At 54.4% G+C, this 24,581-nt stretch overlaps 1 protein-coding gene and 1 long non-coding RNA gene across 6 annotated transcripts in view; one reads left to right on the top strand and one right to left on the bottom strand.

The window, feature by feature from the left end:
* Nucleotides 1–24,581, top strand: part of ARHGAP25 (Rho GTPase activating protein 25) — a 90,787-nt gene that overhangs the window by 38,888 nt on the left and 27,318 nt on the right. For 2 of the 5 annotated variants that reach the window (XM_072768657.1, XM_072768656.1), the window contains 3 exons: nt 1,589–1,785; nt 11,079–11,166; nt 14,872–14,988. In XM_072768657.1, the coding sequence (XP_072624758.1) occupies nt 1,589–1,785; nt 11,079–11,166; nt 14,872–14,988 (402 nt within the window). Of the gene's footprint in view, nt 1–888; nt 992–1,588; nt 1,786–11,078; nt 11,167–14,871; nt 14,989–22,501; nt 22,651–24,581 lie in introns of those variants that run through there. The other 3 variants (XM_072768658.1, XM_072768659.1, XM_072768661.1) reach the window with 3 other exon arrangements.
* Nucleotides 11,992–18,249, bottom strand: LOC140600421 (uncharacterized). Its single transcript, XR_012003690.1, has 2 exons — nt 17,652–18,249; nt 11,992–15,705 (listed from the first exon to the last, which is right to left on the bottom strand). It is a non-coding gene; the product is annotated as an uncharacterized lncRNA (long non-coding RNA).

Here is a 24,581-nt window from a genome sequence, read left to right on the forward strand (position 1 = left end):
TCGAAATGTCAAATTCCTTTTTACTATAACCGAGTTCATGCACTGTTAGGATGACATCTACCCGACAGGAGGTTGAACTAGGTATTCCCGTCCCCCGGTCGACAACACAGTATGACCTCTCCAGTCCCTCATGGGAGCTGAGGGGTGACTACAGGCTACAAGATTCATGACAGGAACATCAGCTCCTTGTGAGCATCGAAGGGAGCAGAGTCTTCGTCAGACAGCAAGATAGGACTTACGGGTAAAACACATAGATAGGGTGATCACTCTGAATGCAACTAGCCCGTGACGCCATGTAAAGTTCTGGTATTTGAAAGTATACCAGAAGCATAAATAAAGGTTGAAGACCATAGGCCTAGAAGAAGATAGAAAGAAAGGAATCAGAAGTGATGGGAAAAGGTGTCGCTTCAATGCATTAAAGATAAGAACAAAGGAAGAGAAGGAGCTTGACGATGGAGTGACATTTTGAAATGTAGAGGGAAATAGGAGGCGCTCCGAGATGGTCTCCGACCCTGTAGTGGGAAGCGACATCACCTGTTGATAAAATGAGCGAGTCACCTTCGCCTGCCTTGGACCTCTTGTATGTGCCCACGTTTCATACGTTTATATTCGCCAGCTTGTTTCATCTCCACAATAATTCCACCGAGGAGGGAGTGTTATCACCCTGGTTTAACAAGCGGTGAAATTGGTGCTCAGAGAAGCTGTGTGATGAATGTACCCAAGGGCCTGAGAACCAGGAAGGGAAGGACTGGTCTCCGAGCGGCCGGAGAAACCGGTCAAAGTGAAGTTGGCTGCATTCGGCTGTGTCATGAATGTTCTGGGAACCCACAAAAGCTGAAGACAGGGCCCGTAAGCCGGAGACTTCTCCCAGCAGGGAGAAGAGGGCAGGCACTCGGTGGTGGTGGTGGTGGTGGAGGGGCAACAGCGCAGGAGCGGGGTGCTGAGCTCCCACGCGGTGGAACTGTCTAGAAGGGCACCGCAGAACTGGCAGGTGGGCGCAGAGGGCTGTCCAGCGGGGCCCTGGCCTGCCCACCAGCTGCTGTGGGTGGAGGAAGGGAGACAGTTGTCCCAGCTGGGAGCTCCCCCGAGGTGGGGGGGACCTGTGGACCTGGCCGGGGACAGCAGGGCTCTCTAGTGCTCAACAGAAGCCAACTGGGAGGTGCAGTGCGTGGAGGGTCTGGGTTCAAATTCCCCTCCTGTGTTTTGGGGGCAGGGTCATCTGTTGGGGTCCTTGCGTGGCCAGTGCAGGGAAGGGCCCAGGGTGACCCCGACCTCAGTCCCAGGGGAAGGGGGGGCTGCGGGGAGGCTCTGGGAAGGGGGAGCAGGGGGCAGCGTTCTGCATGGCCGGACCCCCGGGACCCCTGGGACCCATGCAGCTGCCCGCACCCCGGCCCTGCGTCTCTCTCTCTCGGATACTGACGCCCCCGCAGGAAAAAGGAAGCGCCTTTTGTCAGATGCTGCGGCCACTTCCTCCCCGGGAGGCTCCGCCGCCGGGTGCAGGATGCCGGGCGCCCCGGGCTGTCGCCGGCCGCCCCGTCCCCCCGCCGCCCGGGCCCCTGAGCCGCCTCAGCCCGCGTGTCCCCCGCAGCGCGCTCCAGGAGTGTGATGACCGGCGAGCAGATGGCCACCCTGCACCTGCCGGCCCCCAGCCCGCTGCAGAGGCCCGTCAAGATGGGCTGGCTGAAGAAGCAGCGCTCCATCGTGAAGAACTGGCAGCAGAGGTACTTCGTGCTGAGGGCGCAGCAGCTCTGCTACTACAAGGACGAGGAGGACGGGAAGCCGCAGGTAGGCCGGGCCGGGGCTCCTGGGGGGGGCACCTGCGGGCCTCCCCCCTCTTCCACCAGGGTTTAGACCTGCCAGCTGACCTCAGACAGAGCGGGGCATCCTCCAAGCCGGGGGTGAGCCCTGAGGGGCTCCCTGACGCCGAGGTCGGGGACCTGGCCTTGATGGTGACATGGTCTGGACCTGACATGTCCTAGACGGTGACGCGGCGTGTCAGGGCTCAGAGACAGCGGGCTTGCCCTCGGGCAAATGGATCTGCTTGTGGGCCCGGTGTTTACTGGGTGTTTCTTAGGTACCAGGCGTGGTTTGGGTACTTGAAATCGGCCAGCGAGGCAAACGGATAAAAGGCCCTGTGTGGGGAGCTCAGAAGATAAGGAGACAGGAGGACAAATACGGAGACTATGTGGTTTGTTAAGGACAGACAAAACAAAACAAAACAATAAAATGACCAGTTCCATGAGATTAAAAAAAAAAAAAAAAAAGGAATGGGTCAAGGGGAGATCAAGGAGGTGATAGCATCTCACCGAGGGTGGTCAGCATGACTTTGGAGGAGAGGTGGCCACCGGGTGGCAATCCGGGGAAGGAGCACCCCAGGCAGACGGGAGGGCCAGGGCCCAGCTCGACGGTGGCGCACGTCTGCTGGGCGTTCGCAGTGCCAGGGAGACAGAGCCAGGGACAGGGCCAGGGGCGGAGAGGGGCAGAGGGGACGGGCTCCGAGAGAGGACGGCGGGCCCGAGTGTCACTGTGCAGAGAGCAAAGATGAAGACCGCTGCGAGGACTCGAGGGGTCGTGCTGAGGGCCTTGTGGAGGCATTGCAAGGTTCCGAGCAGAAAGGGGACGTCGCTAGGCTTATGCTGTAAAAAGCTGGGCAAAAGGAGAGTCAGGGCCAGAGGAGAGAGGCATGAGGGTCATCTAGGGGAGAGGTTATGTTGCTTAGAATGGCCGCGAGGGCTGCGGGCTGGAGGAAAGTCGTCAGGTTCCTGGTATGCTCTGAAAGCACAGACAACAGGATTTCCAGAGGGAATGCATGAGGCCAGAGAGCACTTTGGCCCTAAATCTTGGGAAGAGTGAGTCCTCATGACCATCACGGCGCCTGAAAGTGAAAGAGGGTGCTATTAACAGGTACCCTGTCCTGGAGCAACCAGGACGACGGGCCACCCCATCTAGAGCTCCTATCGGTGGAGGTGCAAGAGTGAGCTTGGCCAGAGAGAACTTATTAGGGAAGACAGAGTCTAGAACCTTCTGGATCCAGAGAAAAGGCCCCGAGAAGGGTGAGGATACTGAGGGTGGGTGGCAGGGTATGTAAAGAAACAGTACAGTCATTTTGGAAGAAGACAGTTATCTGTGAGAATCAGCTTGGGGCTCCGTGACACATGACCAGCACCTGGTTAACCAGCCCGCACCCCCCCAGCTTGAGGGCTGTGAGTGTCTGTCACTGCAAAGGCTGGAGAAGGACCAGCGACCCTACCACAGACGGGGTTCTTGCTCAGTGACCTGTGCATGGTAGTCAGACTTCCTTTTGCTTTATGAACAACCCAGACCCTATCAGAGCCCAGCAGCTATAGGCTGTGGTGGTGGTGGCTGGTGCACGAGTAGCCAACGCAGCACATCTTCCCGTCTGCAGGGTGAGGGAGGTGGCACTACCGCATTAGCCTTCCCAGGTCAGCCCGAAGGACAGCTCAGTGGGGCTGGCTTCCACGAGGTGTAGACGATGAGAGGTATGATATGTCCAAGCTTGTGTTCTTTTCCTGGCTCTTCTCCTGTCTGGCCAGATAATCATTTAATTTTTCTAGATCCCTCTTTCTTCTTCCGTGAAACGAGACCATCATACCTGGCCTGCACTTATCACAGGCCCGAATGATATGAAGCATGCGTAAAAAAATGTTTTGTGAAAGCATTAAACTAATGTGGAGGTCCTAGCTTCTGTCCCTTAATTTGAAGGGGGAAACTCAAAATCTTCCCAGGGTTAAAGTAGCCTGGGACCTGGGATAATACAGCAAAGCTTGTTCTAGGTTTTTGTTTTTTTTTTTAAATTAAATTAAATTTAGTTTAATTTAATTTTTATTTTTTAAAGATTTTATTTATTTATTCATGAGAAACAGAGAGAGAGAGAGAGAGAGAGAGGCAAAGACACAGGCAGAGGGAGAAGCAGGCTCCATGCAGGGAGCCCGACGTGGGACTCGATCCCGGGACCCCAGGATCACGCCCTGAGCCGAAAGAGGCACTAAACCACTGAGCCACCCAGGCTGCCCTGTGTTGTTTTTTGTTGTTGTTGTTGTTTTTTGGGTTTTTTTTTTAAGGGAATCTATGAATAGAATATCAATAGGCTGAGATCAATAAGTCAAATAAGGAAAAATTGTGGCTGAAAGAAGCACTTGATAAAATCCAATACTCAAAAAAAAAAAAAAATCCAATACTCATTTCAGGTATAAAAAGTTTTTTAAAAAGCTTTTAGAGATAAAATGATAATGTATTAGAAAGATGATTTTACTGCCTTTAGCTATGGATACTTTGATTACAAAAGCTATATGTGTGCATGGTAGGAAATTTGGAAGATGAGGATGAGCACAAAGCAGAAAATGAGAATGATCCCATTAGTAAGAAATAGTCACCTAAATTCTCGCTTTTTCCAGTCCTTTCTATACATATACATTTAGAAACCAGTCTATTTTAAATGCAAATTAGTATAATAATATTCTTTAATTAAAAAGTTAACAATAAGTCATGAATTATTATTATTATAATTAAATATTATTTTACAATGTAATTCTTAATGGTTGCAGAATAATCCACTGTATGGACATTCTATAATTTATTTAACTTATTAGTTGAAAATTTGGGTTGATATTTTTATATTATTATGAATAAGAATTAAGTGGACATTCTCATAGACTTATATATCAACAATTCTTTCATTAAGATGAAAAAAATCTGTTAAAAACAAAGCACTTTTTTATGCTATCATTTAATATTGTTTTGGGATTCATAGAGAAACATCTAGAAATGAGATGAAAGTTGAGCTAAATTCTTGGGGAAAAAAATAAAGGCATGTTTCTAGGCTCTGTTTCACACCATTCATGATTCTGGATGGACTGAAAACTTCAATGTTAAAAAAAAAATGAGTTCATAAAAGACCTAGAAGAAAATGCAGTTATCTGCATAATCTTTGGAAGGCAGGTGTTTTTCAAGCATAGGATAAGCAACAAAAATAGCACAAGGGAAAGGCTATTTAATTGCATAAATAAAAATAACTGTATCTTAAAAACCAGCATCACAAAGTGAAAAAGCAAATAATAAGGAAGAAAATATTATATATGTATGCATGTGGTAAACAAATATACTTAATATTTAAAGTATTCAAACCTAATTTTTAAAAAAGTCCAAATATCTCAATAGAAAAGTGAGCAAATGACACAAGTGGACAATCTACCAAGAAATGTAATAGCCAACACATGTATATAAAAAAGTTCAGGGACACCTGGGGGGTTCAGTGGTTGAGCATCTGCTTTCAGCTCAGGGTGTGATCCCGGGGTCCTGGGATCGAGTCCTACATCGGGCTCCCTGCATGGAGCCTGCTTCTCCCTCTGCCTGTGTCTCTGCCTCTGTCTGTGTCTCTCATGAATCAAATAAATAAGATCTTTAAAAAAAAATTAAAAAATAAATAAAAAGTTCAGTCTCAGTAAAAATTAGACATGAAACATAATCTAACGAAACATCACCATCCCCTTATCAAATTAGCAAAGCTTTTCTAGAAATTTCAGCGTTGGTAAGGACAGGGAATAGGGATTATAATGCAGAGCCGATGGAAATGAAAACCTGTACCACCTTTCCGGAGGGTAAGACATGCCTTTTCAAAAATGTAAACTCTTCGGCCCTACATTTCTAATTCTAGGAATTCAACCAAAGTGATTGCTTAAGATTGATGCTGATAATTACTTTTAAAAAATATTTTATCTATTTATTTGAGAGAGAGGGAGACAGCATACTGGTGGTGAGGGGTGGGGAAAGACAGGGAGAGAAGCAGACTCCGTGCTCAGCAGGGAGCTGGGCAAGGGGCTCGACCCCAGGACCCTGAGACCACGACCCCAGCCGAAGGCGGCTGCTTAACCGGCTGAGCCTCCCAGGCGCCCCAAGACTGATGTCGATGATAAATCGACCCGTACAGGTTTTCACCACAGTGTTGTTTATAATACTGATGTTGAAAACAATGCCCAGTGGTAGGTACTAAGTTGTATCAAGGACCGTTTGTGTGTTTATACCACAGACTACAAGTCTGCTGTGACGCCCTCAACTAATACTTTTTGAACTAGAAAGATATCCATAATATTGCTGCAAAAAACAAAAGCAAAAAAAAAAACAAAAACAAAAACAAAAAAGAAAGGCCAGTTTACAGCAGAGGATGATGTATCTACTAATCCCATTGTTGAGGGAAAAAAGTATTGAAAGTGAACTTATGGGAAAGTGGCTTGGTGGGAGAGAAATACGTGGACCTATTAATAGTGGTTATCTCTGATAGTGGAGTTTTACACAATTTTTAAATTTCCTCCTTTATGTTCATTTTCTGATTTTTCTATAACGAAGGTATAAATTCATTATAAATTTAAGAAGAACTTGGGGCACCTGGGTGGCTCAGCGGCTGAGCATCTGCCCTCGGCTCAGGGTGTGACCCCGGGGTCCCGGGATCGAGTCCTGCATCAGGCTTCCTGCGTGGAGCCTGCTTCTCCCTCTGCTGTGTCTCTGCCTCTCTCTCTGGGTCTCTCATGAATAAATAAATAAAATCTTAAAAAAAAAAAAAAAGAGAACATGCCCACATATTCTCTCTTAAAAAAAAAAAAAAACAATTTCAAACAGAAACCCCAGTAATCTTGGAGCAATCAGGTGAAAAAGGCCCTCGTGTACGCTGATGATATGCATATGAGCTGGTGCAAACTTTCTAGAAAGCCATTGGCCAGATTTCCAAGAGCCAAAAAAAAAAAAAATATATCATAGGCTTACATCGAGTCATTTTGGTTTTAGGAAATGATCCAAAAGAAAGAAGATAGGTGCGGTGCTGTCCGTAATGGAGAACTGTGAGCCTAACGTCCGACAGAGGAGAAGGGCGCAGTCGATTAAGGGGCCCCTCTGGGGGACGCCTGTGCCTGCCTCCCGGGGCGCCTGCATGTCCCCCAGGTCTCCGCGAGGGGCCCAGCTCTGGCGGCCTGGGGCTCGGTGGGCCTGATGTAGCTCCTTCCAGAAGGTTCTTCATCAGGGCGATGGTTCCAAACAGAAGCTCGGCCAACGTGCTAGAGTCCCCGCGGCGGCGAGGCTCTGGCCAGTCCCAGCGTCATCGGGCCCTGTGGCGTGTCCCTGCCTCCGGGGGCCTGGCCGCGGTGGCCGGGTGGCCGGGTGGCCGGGTGGCCGCGGTCTGTGGCGGGGGCAGGCCGTGGCTGTGAGCGGCCGTGAGTCCCCACAGTTGGGGCCGCGCTGAGCGCAGAGCGGGGAAGAGAAGCGCCCAGCACAAGGTCTTGGAGCAATTTTTTTTTGTACCACCCAGAACGGATGCACACACCACATACACGAACAGGAATAATAGTAAAATACACTCGCTAACTGGGGGGCCACGAGTATCATCCCCTTTATTTTTTATACGAACGGTTTCCTCGTAAGCGTAGATGACTTAGCGCGTGATGCCGGCCGTGCTCGACGACTGGCTCACCGTGTCCCTTGAAACTGTGACGGTTCAGCCTGGCAGTCCTGCGAGGCCGTGGGCCCGGAGCACCCTTGCTCACGGTGCACCCAGTCACCTGCCCGGTGGAGCACGGGGACATCCTCACCCGGCCCTGTGCAGGCCCCCCCACCGCTGGCCGCCCTCACGATGCTCAAGGCCCTTGAAGGGCGTACGGTCGGCCGCTTGGCGAGTCACCTGAGGGTGCCGTCCTCCCCCGGGGTACGTCCAAGTCCCACTGACTGGGGCTGGGATCTCAGCCTTCCTCCGCCGGGCGCCGTGGCCTTGGGCCAGCCACCGAACCTCCCTGGCCCCTGCCTGCGCCCTCGCCCAGGCTCGACGTGCCAACGTGCTCAGGGCGCGGAGCCAGGGCCCGGCTCCTTGAGACTGCTCGGTTCACGGTACTTAGGAGCTCGGTATTTTATTTTTACTGCTTTTGGATGAAAGCGGTTTAGGCCTATCAAACAACAGGTCAATTGGGAAGAGGCAGGTGCCTCTGAAATTATTCTTTTCTTTTGCCCGACACTGCTCCTCCTTGTCTAAAAATAACACGGCTTTTTATTTGGGGCCGTAAGTCATGCAAAGTAGCCCAGCTGCACAGTCTCGAGGACATTTCCGCTCCCCCCCACCCGCCCCGTCCCCCAAGGACACTGATATTACTTGGACATGATGAGGACCATGCAGGTGGAGGTTATTCTCAAGCAATAAAATTAGAGAAATGTAGAAAAGTGCAGATATTTTATAAACAGATATTTTCCCCTTTGTCCCTCCCCCCTCCTTTCCACTTCCCCTCTGTCCCCTCTTCCTCCTACTTTTCCTCTTTTGCTTCCACTCTTTTTTCTCACTCAGTCTTAGACATTTTTCTCTCCAGACTCTCAAGAAGCATGTATTCCCTTCAGGCTCCTGAGCTGACCTGAGAGCTCCTTAGGGCTCTGGCCCTTATGCTCTCAAAAGTTCAGAAATAACAGAAGTAAAACCAGCAAATCCCCGAGGTAGTAGCCGGCAAAAAAAAAAAAAAAAAAAAAAATTGTGCATGCAGCAGAAAGTGTGCAAACCGGAAACCCTCACACCGCGACGGGGAATGAGGCTCAGGGATAGCTTGTTACAGAGCAGCTTTTTAAGTGAGAGAGCACTGGCTGTTTATTCTTTAAGGTGAATAGTTAGTTATCATGTCAGCATTCCCTTAGGGTCGCCCGGTGACTTCGGTAAATGCCCAACCCTTGAGGTCAGTTCAGGTCAGGACCGCTTGGTCACAAGATCGAGCCCCACGTAGTGCAGGGTCCGCTGGAGATGCCCTCTCTCCCTCTCCCTCTGCCTCTCCCCCCGCCCCCCACCCCAGCCCCTGCTCCAGCATTTCCTTAAATGATAGGAAACTGGTCAGTGATTGCAGTTCAAGTTCTGCCCATGACTCCCAGAGGCATAAGCAAGAAATGATCCGGGTCACCTCGGCCTTGCAAAGTAAGCAACGCCCCGCTGGGTCTGGCTGCACTGGCTTCGTTTGCTCCGGGAGTTTCCAAGGCCGCCCTCTGTTTTCGACGTTAGTGGAGGTTCTGGTGCCGGTGCTCCTCGTGGCCACTCTGCCCCGGGACCCCTGCCCTCACGCAGCTGGAACCTGCCGCTGCCTACCCTGGCCATCGATAGAGGCTGAGGGGGCACAAAGGAGCCACGTCCCGTGGTGCAGTCGCTGCAGGACTGGCCTCCTCATCTGTGACTAGAGGACGCAGCGGCCGTGGGGACCTAGGGGGATGTGGTGGGCACCTGGGGAGATGCTGGTGGGCACCTGGGGAGATGCCAGGTGGGAGCCTGGGAAGATGCCGGGCAGGGACCTGAGGACATGCCAGGTGGGGGCCTGGGGAGATGCCAGGCAGGGACTTGGGGACATGCTGGGTGGGCACCTGGGGAGATGCCGGGAGGGGACCTGGGGCGATGCCGGGCTGGGACCAGGGGAGATGCCAGGCGGGGGCCTGGGGAGATGCTGGGCGGGGACCAGGGGAGATGCTGGGTGGGGACCTGGGGAGATGCTGGATGGGCACCTGGGGAGATGCCAGGCGGGGCCTGGGGAGATGTTGGGCAGGGTCTTGGGGAGATGCTGGGCTGGGACCAGGGGAGGTGCCAGCTGGGGGCCTGGGGAGATACCTGCCGGGCAGGTACCTGGGGAGATGCTGGGCTGGGACCAGGGGAGATGCCGGGCGGGGGCCTGGGGAGATGCCGGGAGCGGGCCTGGGGAGATGCTGGGCGAGGACCAGGGGAGATGCTGGGTGGGGACCTGGGGAGATGCTGGATGGGCACCTGGGGAGATGCCAGGCAGGGCCTGGGGAGATGTTGGGCAGGGTCTTGGGGAGATGCTGGGCTGGGACCAGGGGAGGTGCCAGCTGGGGGCCTGGGGAGATGCCAGGTGGGGACCTGGTGAGATGCCGGGAGGGGACCTGGGGAGATGTTGGGCTTGGACCAGGGGAGGTGCCAGCTGGGGGCCTGGGGAGATACCTGCCGGGCAGGTACCTGGGGAGATGCTGGGCTGGGACCAGGGGAGATGCCGGGCGGGGGCCTGGGGAGATGCTGGGAGCGGGCCTGGGGAGATGCTGGGCGAGGACCAGGGGAGATGCCGGGTGGGGACCTGGGGAGATGCTGGATGGACACCTGGGGAGATGCCAGGCAGGGCCTGGGGAGATGTTGGGCAGGGTCCCGGGGAGATGCCCGGGCGGGGGCCTAGGGAGATGCCAGGTGGGGACCTGGCGAGATGCCAGACGGGGACCCAGGGAGATGCTGGGCAGGGTCCTGGGGAGATACCAGGCAGGGACCTAGGGAGATGCCGGGCAGGGCCTGGGGAGATGCCGGGCAGGGACCGGGGTCCTGGGGAGATGCTGGGTGGGCACCCGGGGGGGTGCTGCCTGCCGCAGGGTGCCCTGCATGGTGAGGCTGCCAGCTGAGCCCTGCGGGAGGCCCTGTTCCTCCGTCTCGCATTCATCCTCGCTGGCCTCGAGCATCCGTGATCCTCGTCCCCATTCCCAGGGGACACTAGGCTGCTGGGTCCCTGCCCTGTCAGCTTTAACTCCCGTCGGGGCCGGTTCCCACCCGTCCCTCCCCAGCCCCATGACATCGGGGGAAGTAGGCCCCCTGGTCCCCCCACTGCTAGGTGCGCGGGGCCACACGTGCTGGGTCCGCTGCGGGAGCAGATGGGCGCGTATCCTGCGTGCTGGGCCCAGGGCCAGACCCTGGGATGTGCTCTCGCAGCTCGGGCTGCTGCCAAGTCGTCGGCCTCCGGATCGGTGCCGCCCGTGGTTCAGTCCCCGGGGCCCAGGCAGCCGGCGCTGGAGGGCCCGCCTGACCAGCTGGTGGGAGCCCGGGGCATGCCCGGCTCCGCTGCTTACGAGGATGGGACGGCGGCGGCGGCCAGGAGACTGGTCATCGGACAGACGCCAGCGCCGGCCCGTCCCCTCGGCCCTCCGTCAGGGCCTTGTTTTCTCTCCAGGCGCCTGGCGCGTCCTCGGGTGGCTCCCGCGTCCCAGCCCATCCTTCTCCCGTCTGTCCCTCAACGTAATTTTAGGTGACAGGAGTGCTGCTGGTCTCATGGGGCTGACCTTTGACCTTTCAGGGCTGCCTGTACCTACCAGGAGGCACGATCAAGGAGATCGCCACCAACCCAGAGGAGGCGGGGAAGTTTGTCTTCGAAGTCATCCCAGGTAGGCAGCACGCGTGGGGACGGAGGCCCTGTGGGATCCCCGAGCTGGGAGACTCGGGGGCGCGGGGCCAGGGACGCCGTGGACTCGGCCTGGGCTCCCAAAGGCGCCCCGGCCCGCCCGCCGCAGGGAGTGCAGCTTCGAGGCTGAGCAGTGCGTGGAGACGAATGCGGTGACACGTCGCCGTCTCCGGGGTCAGAGGTGGCCTGTGACCAGCACGGCTGAGTCATTGAGGTTAAATGACAGCAAAGAGGCGTCAGGCACTGGGTCGCCTCTGCCACGGGGCTAGGGCCGCACGCGGGTGCTGCTGCCCAGGTGAACGCCCCCTTCTCAAGTGCTCCTGGGGCCAGGGGACCGTCCTGCTCCGTCTCGAGGGACGTTTGTGTTTGCGGGCGTCCTGCTCCAGGTCTCTGGCTCATCTCCCGGCCCCGGCCTCCCCAGGAGCTCGGGGGCTGCTGGGCGGGGGGTGCAGCCGGGCAGCCCCGGGCCCCCTCCCTACTGCTCCCACAAGGTGGCCGCACCTGACAGGTGACCCCGCTGCAGAGCTCGCCTGCCCTGCTCCGACCCGGGCCCTGCCACCTTGTATTTGCATAACTGTGAGCACGTGATTTCATTTCTTCCTGCCACTGTTTCTTCATCTGTGAAATGGCACAACGAGGATGACAGTGAGGATTAAAGAAAGAAATGTATTGGGCCCACCTGGTGTAGTGACCGACATGTCGCTAATGCCATGTAAGCGCTTGACATTTGGGGATCACTAGAGGAAAGTATAATGTAGAAATCAATCCTAAAACTGGCTACTACTATAGAAAACAAAGAAAAACAATTAAAAAAATTTTTTTTTAAAGTTAGGCTCTTCCCAGGTGGCCTCCTTCTTGATGGGCACTCCTTTGTGGGTTTTTTTTTTTTTTTGGTTTATGTGTTTGTTTTTCATCCAAGGCTCTGTCCATCTCTCTCACCACCCCCCAAAGAAAGAGTTTATTTTTTTAGTGTCTCATCTCTGAGAAAGTCCCACTTCTTTCCCTCCAAGATTCCTCTAGTCCTAGGACCCCTCTCCCGGTTCATGGGATGCAAGCGTCCATGGTAACACGCGTCCCAGAGCCTGAGCTTTCCATCGAGGGTGACCCTACTGGGCGCTCTGGCTGCTGACTCCCCGTGGGCCCGTGAGGATTGCTATGTTACGCAGGACGAAGGTTTATCCTCTCATCATCACTCACACCTGCTGCGGTCTCCTGGGTGTGCAGGTGCATTGCTTGCACATGCACACACACGTCTCATAAGAACAAACAACCCTAAAGCAGTAGTAGTCGGGTGGGAGCCACTTTCCTGAAGGTTCCCTAAAGGCATCATTGTCAAGTCTTCACCCAACTTAGAATGAGGCAAGCCTCTGTATTCACGGTGCAGAGACATTTCAGTTCCTTTCTTGTCACGCTCTTCCTAACCGGGGCCTCTGTGACCACCGGCACTGGGTGCACGAGAGCCAGGGAGAAGACTTTCGCTGTCGTCACACTGTTTTGGGGCGGGCAGGAATGCAGGACAAGCTTCCCTCTCCCTGCCGACTTCTCACACAATCGCCATCGGTTCTCCTTCCACCCCAAGGAAGTCATCAGGGATACCAAGCATTCTTCCTCTTGTTGCATTTAATTCTCATCTCACCTTGTGAGATGTCACAACAGATTCATCGAGTACCTGCTATATGAGCCAGGCCCTATGACAGGGACTGGGAATCCAGCAAAGAACAAGCTCGTGTGCTCTTAGTCTAATGGGGAACCAGGACTCTGCCCGGTTATGGGGTCGTGGGGCCTGAGAGGGTGATGGCAAGATCCATGCCCAAAGCTAGGAGAGGCTTATGATGGACTAAGCACAATGGAATAATTAAATGGAAGAAAGAGCGGAAAAAAAAAAAAAAAACAACCCTGATTGAGGTAGGGACCGGGCAGCCACTTACCATTTCAAATAGAGTGGATATTCCATTAGTTGATATTTAGGGAAGATTTTCAAATTCCCTCTGGTTTTGACCGCTTGAACCCATCTCATATCATGGAGCATCACCTTCTCTACCCCTTTGCGATGACTTGATTTAGAAGCCGTCGTGTCATCGCGTCATTGGCTTTTTTTGACCAGAAGGGTGAGTCCGTAGCCGTTCAGGGGCATCCTGAGAGCAGGGGGTTTTCTCAACCGCATTGAGAGACAAAACTAAGGACAAAACTAAAAGCTCTCCCAGAAGTCAGGGTAAACCGAAAAGGCATGTTTTTGATAACAGGGTAGACTGGAGAACAGCCATGGTGGAGAAGTATGCCAGACGAATTTTGGCCAAGGCCAAACTGGAAGCAGCAGGGGCCAGTGGCAACTATTGGGAGAAAGAGCAGGGGCCGTGCCTTGAGTTTGGCCATATAACTTACGGGGTGCCAGCGGGCAGGTGTCTGCATCTCGGGGCTTGAGTTCCATTAGCTGTAGCGCAGAAATGATCCCAGCGCCCATTCTACTTCAAAGGGACACCGTGATTGCTACAGGATCCTTTAGTTCCACCCCGACCGCTTTCCACTTCCTCTTTTACTTCTGGAAACACCTAGCTCTGAGGAGTGGTCAAGGGCCTCCATGGACTGACCCTTCTGGTCAGAAGAGCTGATGACCCTTTTGATAAGATAGATTCAGAACTGGGTTGTTCCAGAGCTCAAAAGAACGCGGTGGTGATATTAATAGAGGCTCGAGAGATCCGGACCAAAGGCAATTTGAAGGTTTTTTTTTGTTGCCCTTGAAGAAAATTCGGTGTGGGGCACAATTAGGGTGCTGGAACTAACTCTTTTTGAGAGAAAGGCCCTGACATTGTGAGAAGAATGGGTTGATGTTTATATAGACACTTTTAATAGAATTTAATTAATAGAATTTAATAGAATCCCGTGATTGAAAGGGGTTGCTCTTGTGTTCTTATCCTTCCTAAGACCTGCGCTTGATGCTTTCCTTCTCCCCTCTCTTCTCCTTTTCTGTCCTGGTTTTTCTTTTTTGTCTCTTTCTCTCATTCTTCCTCTTGGTTTCCTCTCCCCTTCCACCCCGTCTCGTCGTTTCCTCCACCTTCCTGTCTACTTGCTAACACAGACCCGGGAAGCATTACATACGTCTGCCCGTAATCGTGGGTTTAAAGTGAAAATGATAAGGTCCTAACGAACTTCGTTTGTCCATCAACTACGTCTTGAGAACCTTCCTTTTTACAACGTCTCGTGCAGGTAGGAGAGTAGAAGTTCTGAGTAAGGAAGCACTGATTTTGTGAGAAAGGCACACGGGTGCTCATCGTCCCTCCCTCCCGAGGTGCTATCCCGTGCCCACCCCAACAGCTGAGCTCATGAGTAGCTTGGGAAACTCTGTGAAGGCGTGATGGGCTCCGAGCTTCAAACTCGTGCGGGCTGAGCCTGTCTCCTCTAACACTGACGCTGCCCCGTGAACTCCTCTTCCTTTCTGGCAGGAAATGGCTTCTCTCCCCCACAGGAGCACACCGCAGCCCAGGGCATCCCAATTGCAAACCAGCGGTGCTCAATGATTTATCTATGGAATTAGAGTTTTGGTTCCCTTGAGGATAAGCAGGTTACGCCTTTGTGTCGTGTGCCTGCTTGTTTAATTGAACCAAGGAAGCAGCTGAGGGTTAGTTTCCCTTTGCTTCCCTTGGGCCGCTCGCCACTCGAAGACCTTCATTAGTATTACTTCTTCCTCCAGCCTCATGGGACCAGAGCCGCACAGGACAGGACTCCTATGTCCTCATGGCCAGCTCTCAGGCGGAAATGGAGGAGTGGGTTAAATTCCTTAGGAGAGTCGCTGGCACGCCCTCCGGAGGTAAGGACTCTGCGGACGTTCCTGGGCAGGTGTCTGTGGCATCTCAAAGATGGGGAGTTAGTAGCTCCAGACACGATAGATAGCTCCCTCCTTGAACAGTGTCCAGGGGAGACCACGGGAGGACAACTCTGAAGCCACACTCATTGCCAAGCATCTAGCCTCCCCCCTACACGACCTCAAAGAGCCGACTCTAGACTAGCTGGGCCGCCTGCGGCCCTTTGCACCTATGTGATGCCCTGAAGCACCAACGTTCTGCAGCACCAGGACTCTGCCCGGTTATGGGGTCGTGGGGCCTGAGAGGGTGATGGCAAGATCCGTGCCCAAAGCTAGGGGAGGCTGAGCAGCACAGGAAAGTCAAGCGGTTGGTCAAAACTGGGGTGGTCAGACTGGGGAGAGGTTCAGGACCTGCGTCCCGCTCACGGGTTTTCCGTCAATTCAGGGTGAGCACTTCTCTGGGTTCCATGGCTCGAGTGTTTGAGTTTTTTGGGTGCCCTGGTGTTGGGTCCACACTGGAGGAGAAACTGCCGTGAAAAACATACCTGCAGTTAACACGGTGTCCACAATAGCCAAAATACGGAGAGAGCCCAAGATGTCCATCGGCAGATGAATGGGTAAAGAGAGGTGGTGTATACGCGTGCCGTGGGGTATTACTCAGCCGTCAAGAAGAGTGAAATCTTGCCCTTTGCGATGACATGGATGGAGCTAGAGGGTATCGTGCTGAGTGGAAAAAGTCAGAGAAAGAGAAATACCATGTGATTTCACTCATATGTGGAATTTAAGAAACAAAGCAGATGAACAGGTGAATAGGGGAAGGGAAGGAAAAATAAAATAAGATGAAAACAGAGAGGGAGGCAAACCATAAGAGACGCTCAACTCTAGGAAACAAACAGGGTCGCTGGAGGGGCACGGAGAGGGGACCGGGTGACTGGGGGACGGGCATGAAGGGGGGCACGTGATGGCATGAGCACCGGGTGTCACGTGCAACTGATGAGCCTCTCAATTCTACCCCTGAAACTAATACTGCACCATCTGTTAACTAAATCGAATATACGTAAAAAACTAAACAAAACAAGAACAAACTGCAATTAACAAACAGGCGAACCCAGTATGTTTTTTCCTTTCATGAGAGGCATGAAAGAACTGATATGGGAGATCTCGAGGGGCCACTTTCCCTCAACTTTTTAGGAACGTACTTTGTGTCAACTCCAGGATAACTGGATATAGTTATTTATCAACTGTTCTGCCTATTATTTTGGAAGTCTGTGTGTGTGTGTGTGCGTGTGTGTGTGCTGGGGAGGGTGTTTTACAGCTCAAATATTAAATATTTATTGGGTTGCTCAATGGTTTCTTTAAAAAATTATGAGCACCATAACAATTCTGCGAAAATTTGGAAAAAAATAGAGGAAAATAATCACCCCTGAAACCACCGGGAGGAATTTTTATGTTTTCTTTTCAGGTGGTATTCATATATATATTCCTTTTTTTTTTTTCCAGAATGACAAGCATGGAATATATACAATTTAATACCTTTTATTTTGTAGCTAAAGGGTTTTTTTTTTTCTCTTTTTCATGTTGTCGTATTGATTTATTTCAGGGATTCTAATATATACAATTTAATACCTTTTATTTTGTAGCTAAAGGGTTTTTTTTTTCCTTTTTCATGTTGTCGTATTGATTCATTTCAGGGATTTTAATATATACAATTTAATACCTTTTATTTTGTAGTTAAAGGGTTTTTTTTTTTCCTTTTTCATATTGTCGTATCGATTCATTTCAGGGATTCTAATATATACAATTTAATACCTTTTATTTTGTAGCTAAAGGGTTTTTTTTTCTCTTTTTTGTGTTGTCGTATTGATTTATTTCAGGGATTCTAATATATACAATTTAATACCTTTTATTTTGTAGCTAAAGGGTTTTTTTTTCCTTTTTCATGTTGTCTATTGATTCATTTCAGGGATTCTAATATATACAATTTAATACCTTTTATTTTGTAGTTAAAGGGGTTTTTTTTTCCTTTTTCATATTGTCGTATCGATTCATTTCAGGGATTCTAATATATACAATTTAATACCTTTTATTTTGTAGCTAAAGGGTTTTTTTTTTCTTTTTCATGTTGTCGTATTGATTCATTTTAGGGATTCTTTGGTTACAAAAAATGGAAATCAAATCACAGAGAGGGATTTACTGGGTTGGTACGGTAGCTACTGAAGGAAGCCATGGGAGAGCTGCCAAGAGGAGTCAAGGGTTTGGGGCAGAGAAGTGGACCATGGGCCCGGAGCTTATTCTGTAGGTTTCTCTGGGGCCACGTAGCGTAGCATTCTGCTTTTCCCTGCGTGCCTGCCTGTTTTTGCGTGGTTAGCGGCCCCCGGTACTTCCTCCTGGCCCAAGACAGCGGTGCCAGCCCCAGCTTTGCTGTATTTCCGTCCCAAGCACAGCAGGGACAAGCTCAGCCTGCACCTCCGCACTCCAGCCTCCTGGGAAAGAAGCTCCGCGGGCTTCGCTGGGGTCAGGAGACCACTTGTGCAGCCTCAGGCGCTGGGGCAAGGGGGCGGTCCTGCCTAGCGGGGCCTGGGAGGAAAGGAGTCACTGGTGGGACACCCAAGCTCGAGAACGCCCGCCACCGCCATCCCGTTACCAAAGGAGGAGCAGGGCTTCCTTACCCATCTCCCAGGTCCTAAACACTGTGCTTCGGGCCGTGCTCATCAGTCCCAGGTGAGGTTTTTCGTGCTGAAAGCTCCCTTGTATCCCATTCAGCCTGGATAGCCTTCGCTGTGACCCTCCGGATTGCCCCGAGACGGTGGGCCCCGTCCACGTTTCCTGCCTTCCCCAGCCCAGGGCTTTAGGCAGCCTGCAGCGACAAGGGACAAGGGCAACGGCCGTCGCCGGATTGTGCACTTATTCTGAGTCAAAATGCTGCCCCGACGGCGACGTCTGTGTGCCTTAGATGGTGCTTGGCTCAGCGTGGCCGTGCGAGCTGCCCTCCCGGGTTCTAATCCACGCGGGGGTTTCTCCTTTACCCCACCGCACCACCTGAGAAGCAAATCGAGCAGAGATCCTGCGGGCAGGGGAAAGTCCAGAGGAAGCCTATTTATTTATTCAAAGAACAGAATTCGTCCGTGACGTGGCATCTCAGATGTTTCAGGCCTCTCGTTGAGTCCGAATGCCCCGTCCCGGGCAGAAGGCGTTTCAAGACAGCAGAGTCCAGTGTGGGGCCACCAGGCAAGCCACACCCTGGTTCCTCCTGCTTGTATGGGAAACCTCTGTCCTGAGGAAGTAGCTGATGAGTGGAGGGGCCCGCACCGGGCCTGGACCCATATGGAGGGGGCCTTGGGCCTGGTCCCCCCCACCTGCAGGGTCCCCCCACCTGCAGGGCCCGCCTACCCCCCCACCCAGCAACCTGAAGGGCACCCCCCCCCCCCCCCCGCCTGCAGCACATGCCCTACCTGCAGGGCCCGCCCACCTGCAGGGCCCCCCACCTGCAGTGCATGCCCCACCTGCAGGGCCCCCCACCTGCAGCGCATGCCCCACCTGCAGGCCCCCCCCCACCTGTAGGGCCTGCCTACCTGCAGCGCACACCCCCTGCGGCTTCCTGGTTTCCCGTGGCTCTTCCCACCAGCACCTCCCTCTCCTCACCTCCGCGACCTCCATCCTTTGTGAGGTGCCCTACCGTCTCATCTAAACCCCAGCGGTGGCCCAGAAACCCATGTGCTCTCCCCTCCCCCCGACCCCCGAGGCCGTTCCTATCAGGCACGCAGTCATGTGCTCCTTCTGGAACCCTCTCTCCCCGGGTAGCCACGGGGCTGGGTACTCGGCGCTTGGCAGGTCTTTGCTGGGACCCTCCTCCGTGAGCCTCCCGCTCAGCCGGGGGGACGCGGGGTCCCTTCCTTGGCCCACTCCCGCCCCCTTCCCCTCACTCCTGCTTCCTTTCTCTCTCTGCCCACGTGCTGAGTATCTGGCTCGTTTGCCTGACGTTGGTCTCCCCGGGCTGGAGGGAGCCTTCCACCCGCTTCGGGAATTCCTTCCCCAGAATCTAAACGGTGCCCGAGGCCGGGGATGGGCAGGGGCGGCCTTCCCGTCCTTGGTGGCCCCGGGGTCTACACCGCAGGCTCTGCTCTTTGCTGAACGGCCACCAGCTGGGAAATCACTGGGTAAGTGGGTGGCCGCCTCTAGAACCATCTCTCTCCCAATGTGTCGACGGTGAGCTTTGGTGAGACCCTCTATAGTTTGTAGACGTCTGAGAGAATCTGCTAAAAGCTGTGGAAACTTCCAGAAAAATGTTCTGATAGAGCGACAGCCGGCGCCTGCGGTCCTTTTGCTGCCCGGCTACTGGACCCACACTGTGACGTAGAGCCCCTCTGGGACGAGCCACACACCCCACCGCCCCCTTGGCTCCTCGGCCCCTAATCATTCCGCTCACCTCGTCCCATTCTGGGGCCATGTCCACTCGTCCCGGGAATTCTTGGGCACCAGCTACGTGTCCAACAACTGACCGCAGTTCTGATGCTGTCTCTAGGTAGATGCCATCGGACCTCACAGGCTGAGGGCCCAGCCCTACAAGAACTGCCCCTGCCCCTGCCCCTGCCCCGCAGGCCCCAGGTGCCGCCGGGATCCGTGCTTCAGGCCACCCGGCTTAGAGCAGACCCTCCTCCCGCCCCGCCTCGGGTGTGCGTCACCTGCTAGAGCGGCTCCCAGAATCCAGGAAGCGTCTCGCTGGTTAGACGGTTGGTTTGTCCTAAAAGGATAGAACTCAGGGACAGCCGAGGGGGAAGAGGTGCCCGGGGGCGGGGTCAGGGGCGCCCTCCCGGAGTGCCACGCTCCCCGACCTTCAGGCTGCCACCAACCCAGAAATTCCGCACCCCCCACATCCCTCTGGGGTTTATGGACGTTTTGGTGCATCCGATGGTTGATTAAATCCTTGGCTGTTAGTGGCCAACTGCGGCTCCAGCCCCTCCCGCTCCCTGGAGGGCAGCGGGGCTGCACTTTCTGACCCTGTCATCCTGGTTCCACCGGCCTTGGTGTCGGTTTTGCTTTCAGTTGGTTCCACGTGCTTTTCAAAAACTCACCTCATTAACATAACAAAAGACAACCTTTATCTCTCTCGACACTGCGAATTCCAGGAGTTTTAGGGAGCTCCCGGGAGGAAATGGGTAAAAGACCAAAAATACACTTCTTATAGTAAATCCCAATGTCCCCCCTTGGGACGCAGCACCTTGCTGCGCCCTGATGTCCCAGCCTTCTCTTTCCTAGCCAAGCCGATTTCTCTCTCCACCCCCCACCCGCCTGCCCCCTGCATGGTTCTTTCCTAAGGGCCAGGCTGGAAAAATGAGATTAATTTTTTTTCCCCTGGAAGTTGTGGATGCAATTCCAAGTTTTCCTGCTTTAAGTGGAAGAAAGCGAAGGGAGGTGATCCCATCTGGACTTCTGGACTTGTCTCTTTCTCCCCAGCGGGAGGGTCCTGTCCTCCCTGGTCCCCGCGCGGACCCCATCTCTGTGTCCCACCCCAGGCAGCGGGCGGCCACATCACGACCGGCTTCCCTCAGAGCCTGCCTCTCCCTCTTGCCCCAGAGGCTCACGTCTCTGTTTTCCCTCAGGCCGCTGCTGGGCACGGAAGCAACTGCACTACCTTGTGCCCAGTTCTGCTGTGAGCGGCCTGCCGGTAGGCCCGGGCCGGGGCACATGGTTTTTTTGTTTTGTTTTGTTTTGTTTTCTTGTTTTTTAAGATTTTTAATTTTATTTCTTCATGAGAGACACAGAGAGAGAGAGAGAGAGGCAGAGACACAGGCAGAGGGAGAAGCAGGCCCCAGGCAGGGAGCCCGACGCGGGACTCGATCCCGGGTCTCCAGGATCATGCCCTGGGCTGAAGGTGCCGCTAAACCGCTGAGCCACCCAGGCGTTCCCTGAGTCTTTTTCTCTAGCTAAAAGGGACATTAAGAAGGATGGGTTTTCTTCTTTCTTTCTTTTTTTTTTTAATTTATTTTTTATTGGTGTTCAATTTACTAACATACAGAATAATCCCCAGTGCCCGTCACCCATTCACTCCCACCCCCCGGTTTTCTTCTTTCTTTCTTTTTTTTTTTTTTTTTACTGTCTCCCCAAGGAGGATTTTTACTTATTTTCAGCGATCCCCTTTTCTTTGGGGATCATGAGACTGATACTCTTTTTTTTTTTTTTTTTTTAGATTTCTGTATTTTATTTGACAGAGAGAGAGAGAGAGCACAGGCAGGGGGAGGGACAGAGGGAGCAGAGGGAGACTCTCCAGCAGACTCCCCGGCTGAGCACGGAGCCTGACGCGGGGCTCGATCCCAGCACCCTGACATCACGGCCTGAGCCAACACCTAGAGGCGGGCGCTAAGCTGACTGAGCCCCCCGGGCGCCCCCGAGACAGACCCTTATTTATTCACTTAACAAATATCCGTTGAGCGTGTGCCAGGTGCGGAGCGCGGTGCTAGCCCTAGAGGTGCGGCGGTGACCCCAATGCCCTGCTCCGGAGCTCACGTCTAGCAGGAGACACGGAGCGGGTGAGCCCGTGCGCCCCGACGGCTGGGACGGGCCCTGAAGGAGGAGCGCGGAATGCATGGGGGAGAAATGTCTTGGGCAAGAGGATTGGGGGAGGCTCCCCTGAACTCGTGATGATTAAGCTTAAATCCGAAGGGTCAGTGGAGGCTCGGCAGGCAGAGGGGGGCGCAGAGGAATGGACCTCAGCCGGAGGAGCAGCTCCCACCCAGGCCCTTCGGCAGGGAGGACAGGCTGCCGAGCCGGGGGATGGACGCGTGGACGCGGCCCTGCTGAGGATGGTGGCCTCGGCCCTCGGGTGGCCTGGGTGGGGGCGGTGCTGGTGGAGGGGGAGGGGGCTGTGCAGGGCTGACGTGGCCGTGGACACGACAGGGAAGGAGGGGGCAGTGGCGGTCGAGTCTCCGATCCCGAGCATCTGCGGGAACAGGGGGTGGACCTCGGGTTGGCGGCCCGCCAGCCCCCGACGCTGAGGCCATCCCTAGTCCCCGGGCCCGCTAGCAGGGAGGCCGCGGTGTCTGCTAAAGTCTCAGCGGGAGGGGAACCAGCCCGGTGCCCCCCCCCCCCCCCGCCGGGGACCCTTGTCTCCGAAGGCTGGACCGAGGCCTCTGGGTGGGGGGTGGGGGCGCCGGGCGGAGGCCCGTGCTCGTGCCCACGCGGTGCTACACGGAGGGCAGGAAGGGAGGTGTGCTAGCGAGGCCGCCCGGGGCTGGTGCGCCGGATGTTGTTGTTTTTTGGGGTTTTTTTTTTGCCCACCTCCGTGCTAGCCCTCGGGTGGCAGGTGACAATCAGCTGCTGAGTCACAGGAGGCGCTTGCACGGGCGGGCGGCCCGCGGGCTTCAGGCTCGCTCTCTAAAGGCCGAGCGGCGCGTGTGAAGGTGAGCGGGGAGGGAGGAGGTGTGGGCAGGGCCAGCGAGGCCCGGGCAGGTGCGGACAGATCGGCGATCTCCGGCCTTGCAGGCAGGTGCTGAGCGAGCCGGATGGCTGTCCTGGGGCGGGGCGGCGGGGGGAGGCCGCCGTGGCTCCGCGGCCTCGCCATGCCTCACGTCCTCAGGTCGCCGCGCTGGGGCCTGGGCCGTGGCCTTGCCGCCCTGGCACAGCTCTCCTGCTGGAATTTCAGGAGGAAAACCCCCAAGCTCCGAAAGAAAGGTATTTCCTCCCTATTCTGTGATTCCATTCTTCCCCTGCAAGGTGCTCTACCCAGCTCCCCGTCCCTGTCCTGCGGGGTGGCTGTCCTGGAGCCGTCCTGGAGCGGAGCCCCGGGAACGGGACGCAGGGGCCAGCGCGGGTGCCAGGCCAGTGGGAGAGGGGGGCCGGGCTGCACCAGAGGCCGGGCGGGGGTGGGGGGGCCTGGGCGATGGGGAAGGGGGACAAGCTCAGAATCCTTCCGCTCAGCTTCCCCAAAGCGCCTCAGGGTCCTGGGGTGGCCTCGCAAACCTGGAGAGGAGGTTAGAGGTCTGGGGTGCGGGGATCCCCGAGCAGCCGCCGGCCCTTGTTCCTCCCCCCCGAGACTTAGTGATGCCTAAAATTTCACCTGGAGGCTTGTATTCCGCTGGCTCTACGCCAGAGAGATGAAGGTATTGAATCTAGAATCACGGGGCGGTATGACGGCGGAGACATTCCTAACCCCAGTCTCAGTTTATCCATCTGCGAAATGGAATGATAGTACCTACTTTGTGAGGTTCTTATGGGGATTAGGAGAAAGCATGCATGAAAGCTTCTAGGGTACTTCATGAAATTAGCTGAACTAATTAAATGCATTCGTAATTAGAATTATTACATCATATATTATAATCCATCCGTCAGTTCATCTTCACACCCATTGCGACAGCAGTGCCTGGTACAGAGCGAGTAGCAGTCGGGAGTTACGGCGGGCTGGGAGGGCAGGAGGCAAGTGCACTAGCTCTCCCTGAAGGAGTGGGTGCAGCCACGGCGCGGGGCGGGGGGGGGGGGCCTGGGGAGGATGGTGGCCTTCAGGGGCCTCGCATCCCGCAGGCTGCCGTCTTCCTCCCTCCCTAGTCTCCTTGGGCTCTAGGCTCTTTCACGTCCACGCAGGATCAAAGGGCAGTGGCGAGGACTGAGAAGTCAGAGGTGGCTGTCACTCAGGATGGGGCTTGGGAGCTCCAGGGAGGTCTTCTGCCCCTGACTCCTCACACATGACCCGGGATGGCAAGTGGCCACGTCTGATTGAAGCAAACTAAGGCAAAGCAGGAGGCTCTTTCTCCCCTCGTGTCCTGCTGCCTCTGGAGCCTGTAGGGGCCATGCCTTGTTGGAGGGAGTGGCTCTGACTGATTTCTCAGCAGGAGGTGTGAGGTCCTGTGTCGCCGGTTGTAGGGGCAGTAGGAAGGCAGTGGGGGTGCTGGGGGGGCATGTGAGGGTGAGGGAAGGGAGGCCCAGGACGCTCCAGCATTCAGAGGACGGGGGAGAAGGAGGAGTCATCCGAGGAGGCTGAGGGAGTGTGGCCCACGAGATACATGGAGAAGCCAGTGCAAGTGCCAACAGCCAGGTGGGAAGGGTCTTAAGAAGGAGGGATTTGCGATGTCACATGGTGCTGATAGAGTAGTTAGGAGGAACATTGAGAATTCGACTCCTCTCGGTTTTACAAATGTAAAGGCCATTGATCTCCTTGACAAGAGCAAGTGCTGGTCAGAGTACTTCCGGGAGAGAAGGGCCATGAGAGAACTAGGAGAGACCGCTGGCGGCGGCTCTTGGAGGACTGGTCCATCGCGTGCCAGGCTCTGTGCCAGGCAATACAGATAGAGGGTGAGCCGGGTGGGCTGTCTGCCTTGGAGGAGCCCGCAGCCGGTCCAGGAGAGGAGAGACACGTTTAAAACTAAGTTACGTGGGAAGTGGCAGGAGACAGCATCTGCAGGGACCCATGGGTTCCCTCTGATGAGAAAACGGTTGAAGCTCCTGCTGCAGGAACATCAGGTGTCCAGGTGGGGAGAGGGAGGAAGGGTATGAGCTCCAGCGTGTTCAAAAGCAAAGACCGTTGTTGTCGTTGTTGTTTTCTCATTCTTTTAATCATAATCTCCAGCTACCAAAGAGGCTGGCCCCCAGCACACGCTCAGTTCGTATTT

Source organism: Canis lupus, chromosome 11, assembly GCF_048164855.1.
Source record: "Canis lupus baileyi chromosome 11, mCanLup2.hap1, whole genome shotgun sequence".
NCBI classification, from domain to species: domain Eukaryota; kingdom Metazoa; phylum Chordata; class Mammalia; order Carnivora; family Canidae; genus Canis; species Canis lupus.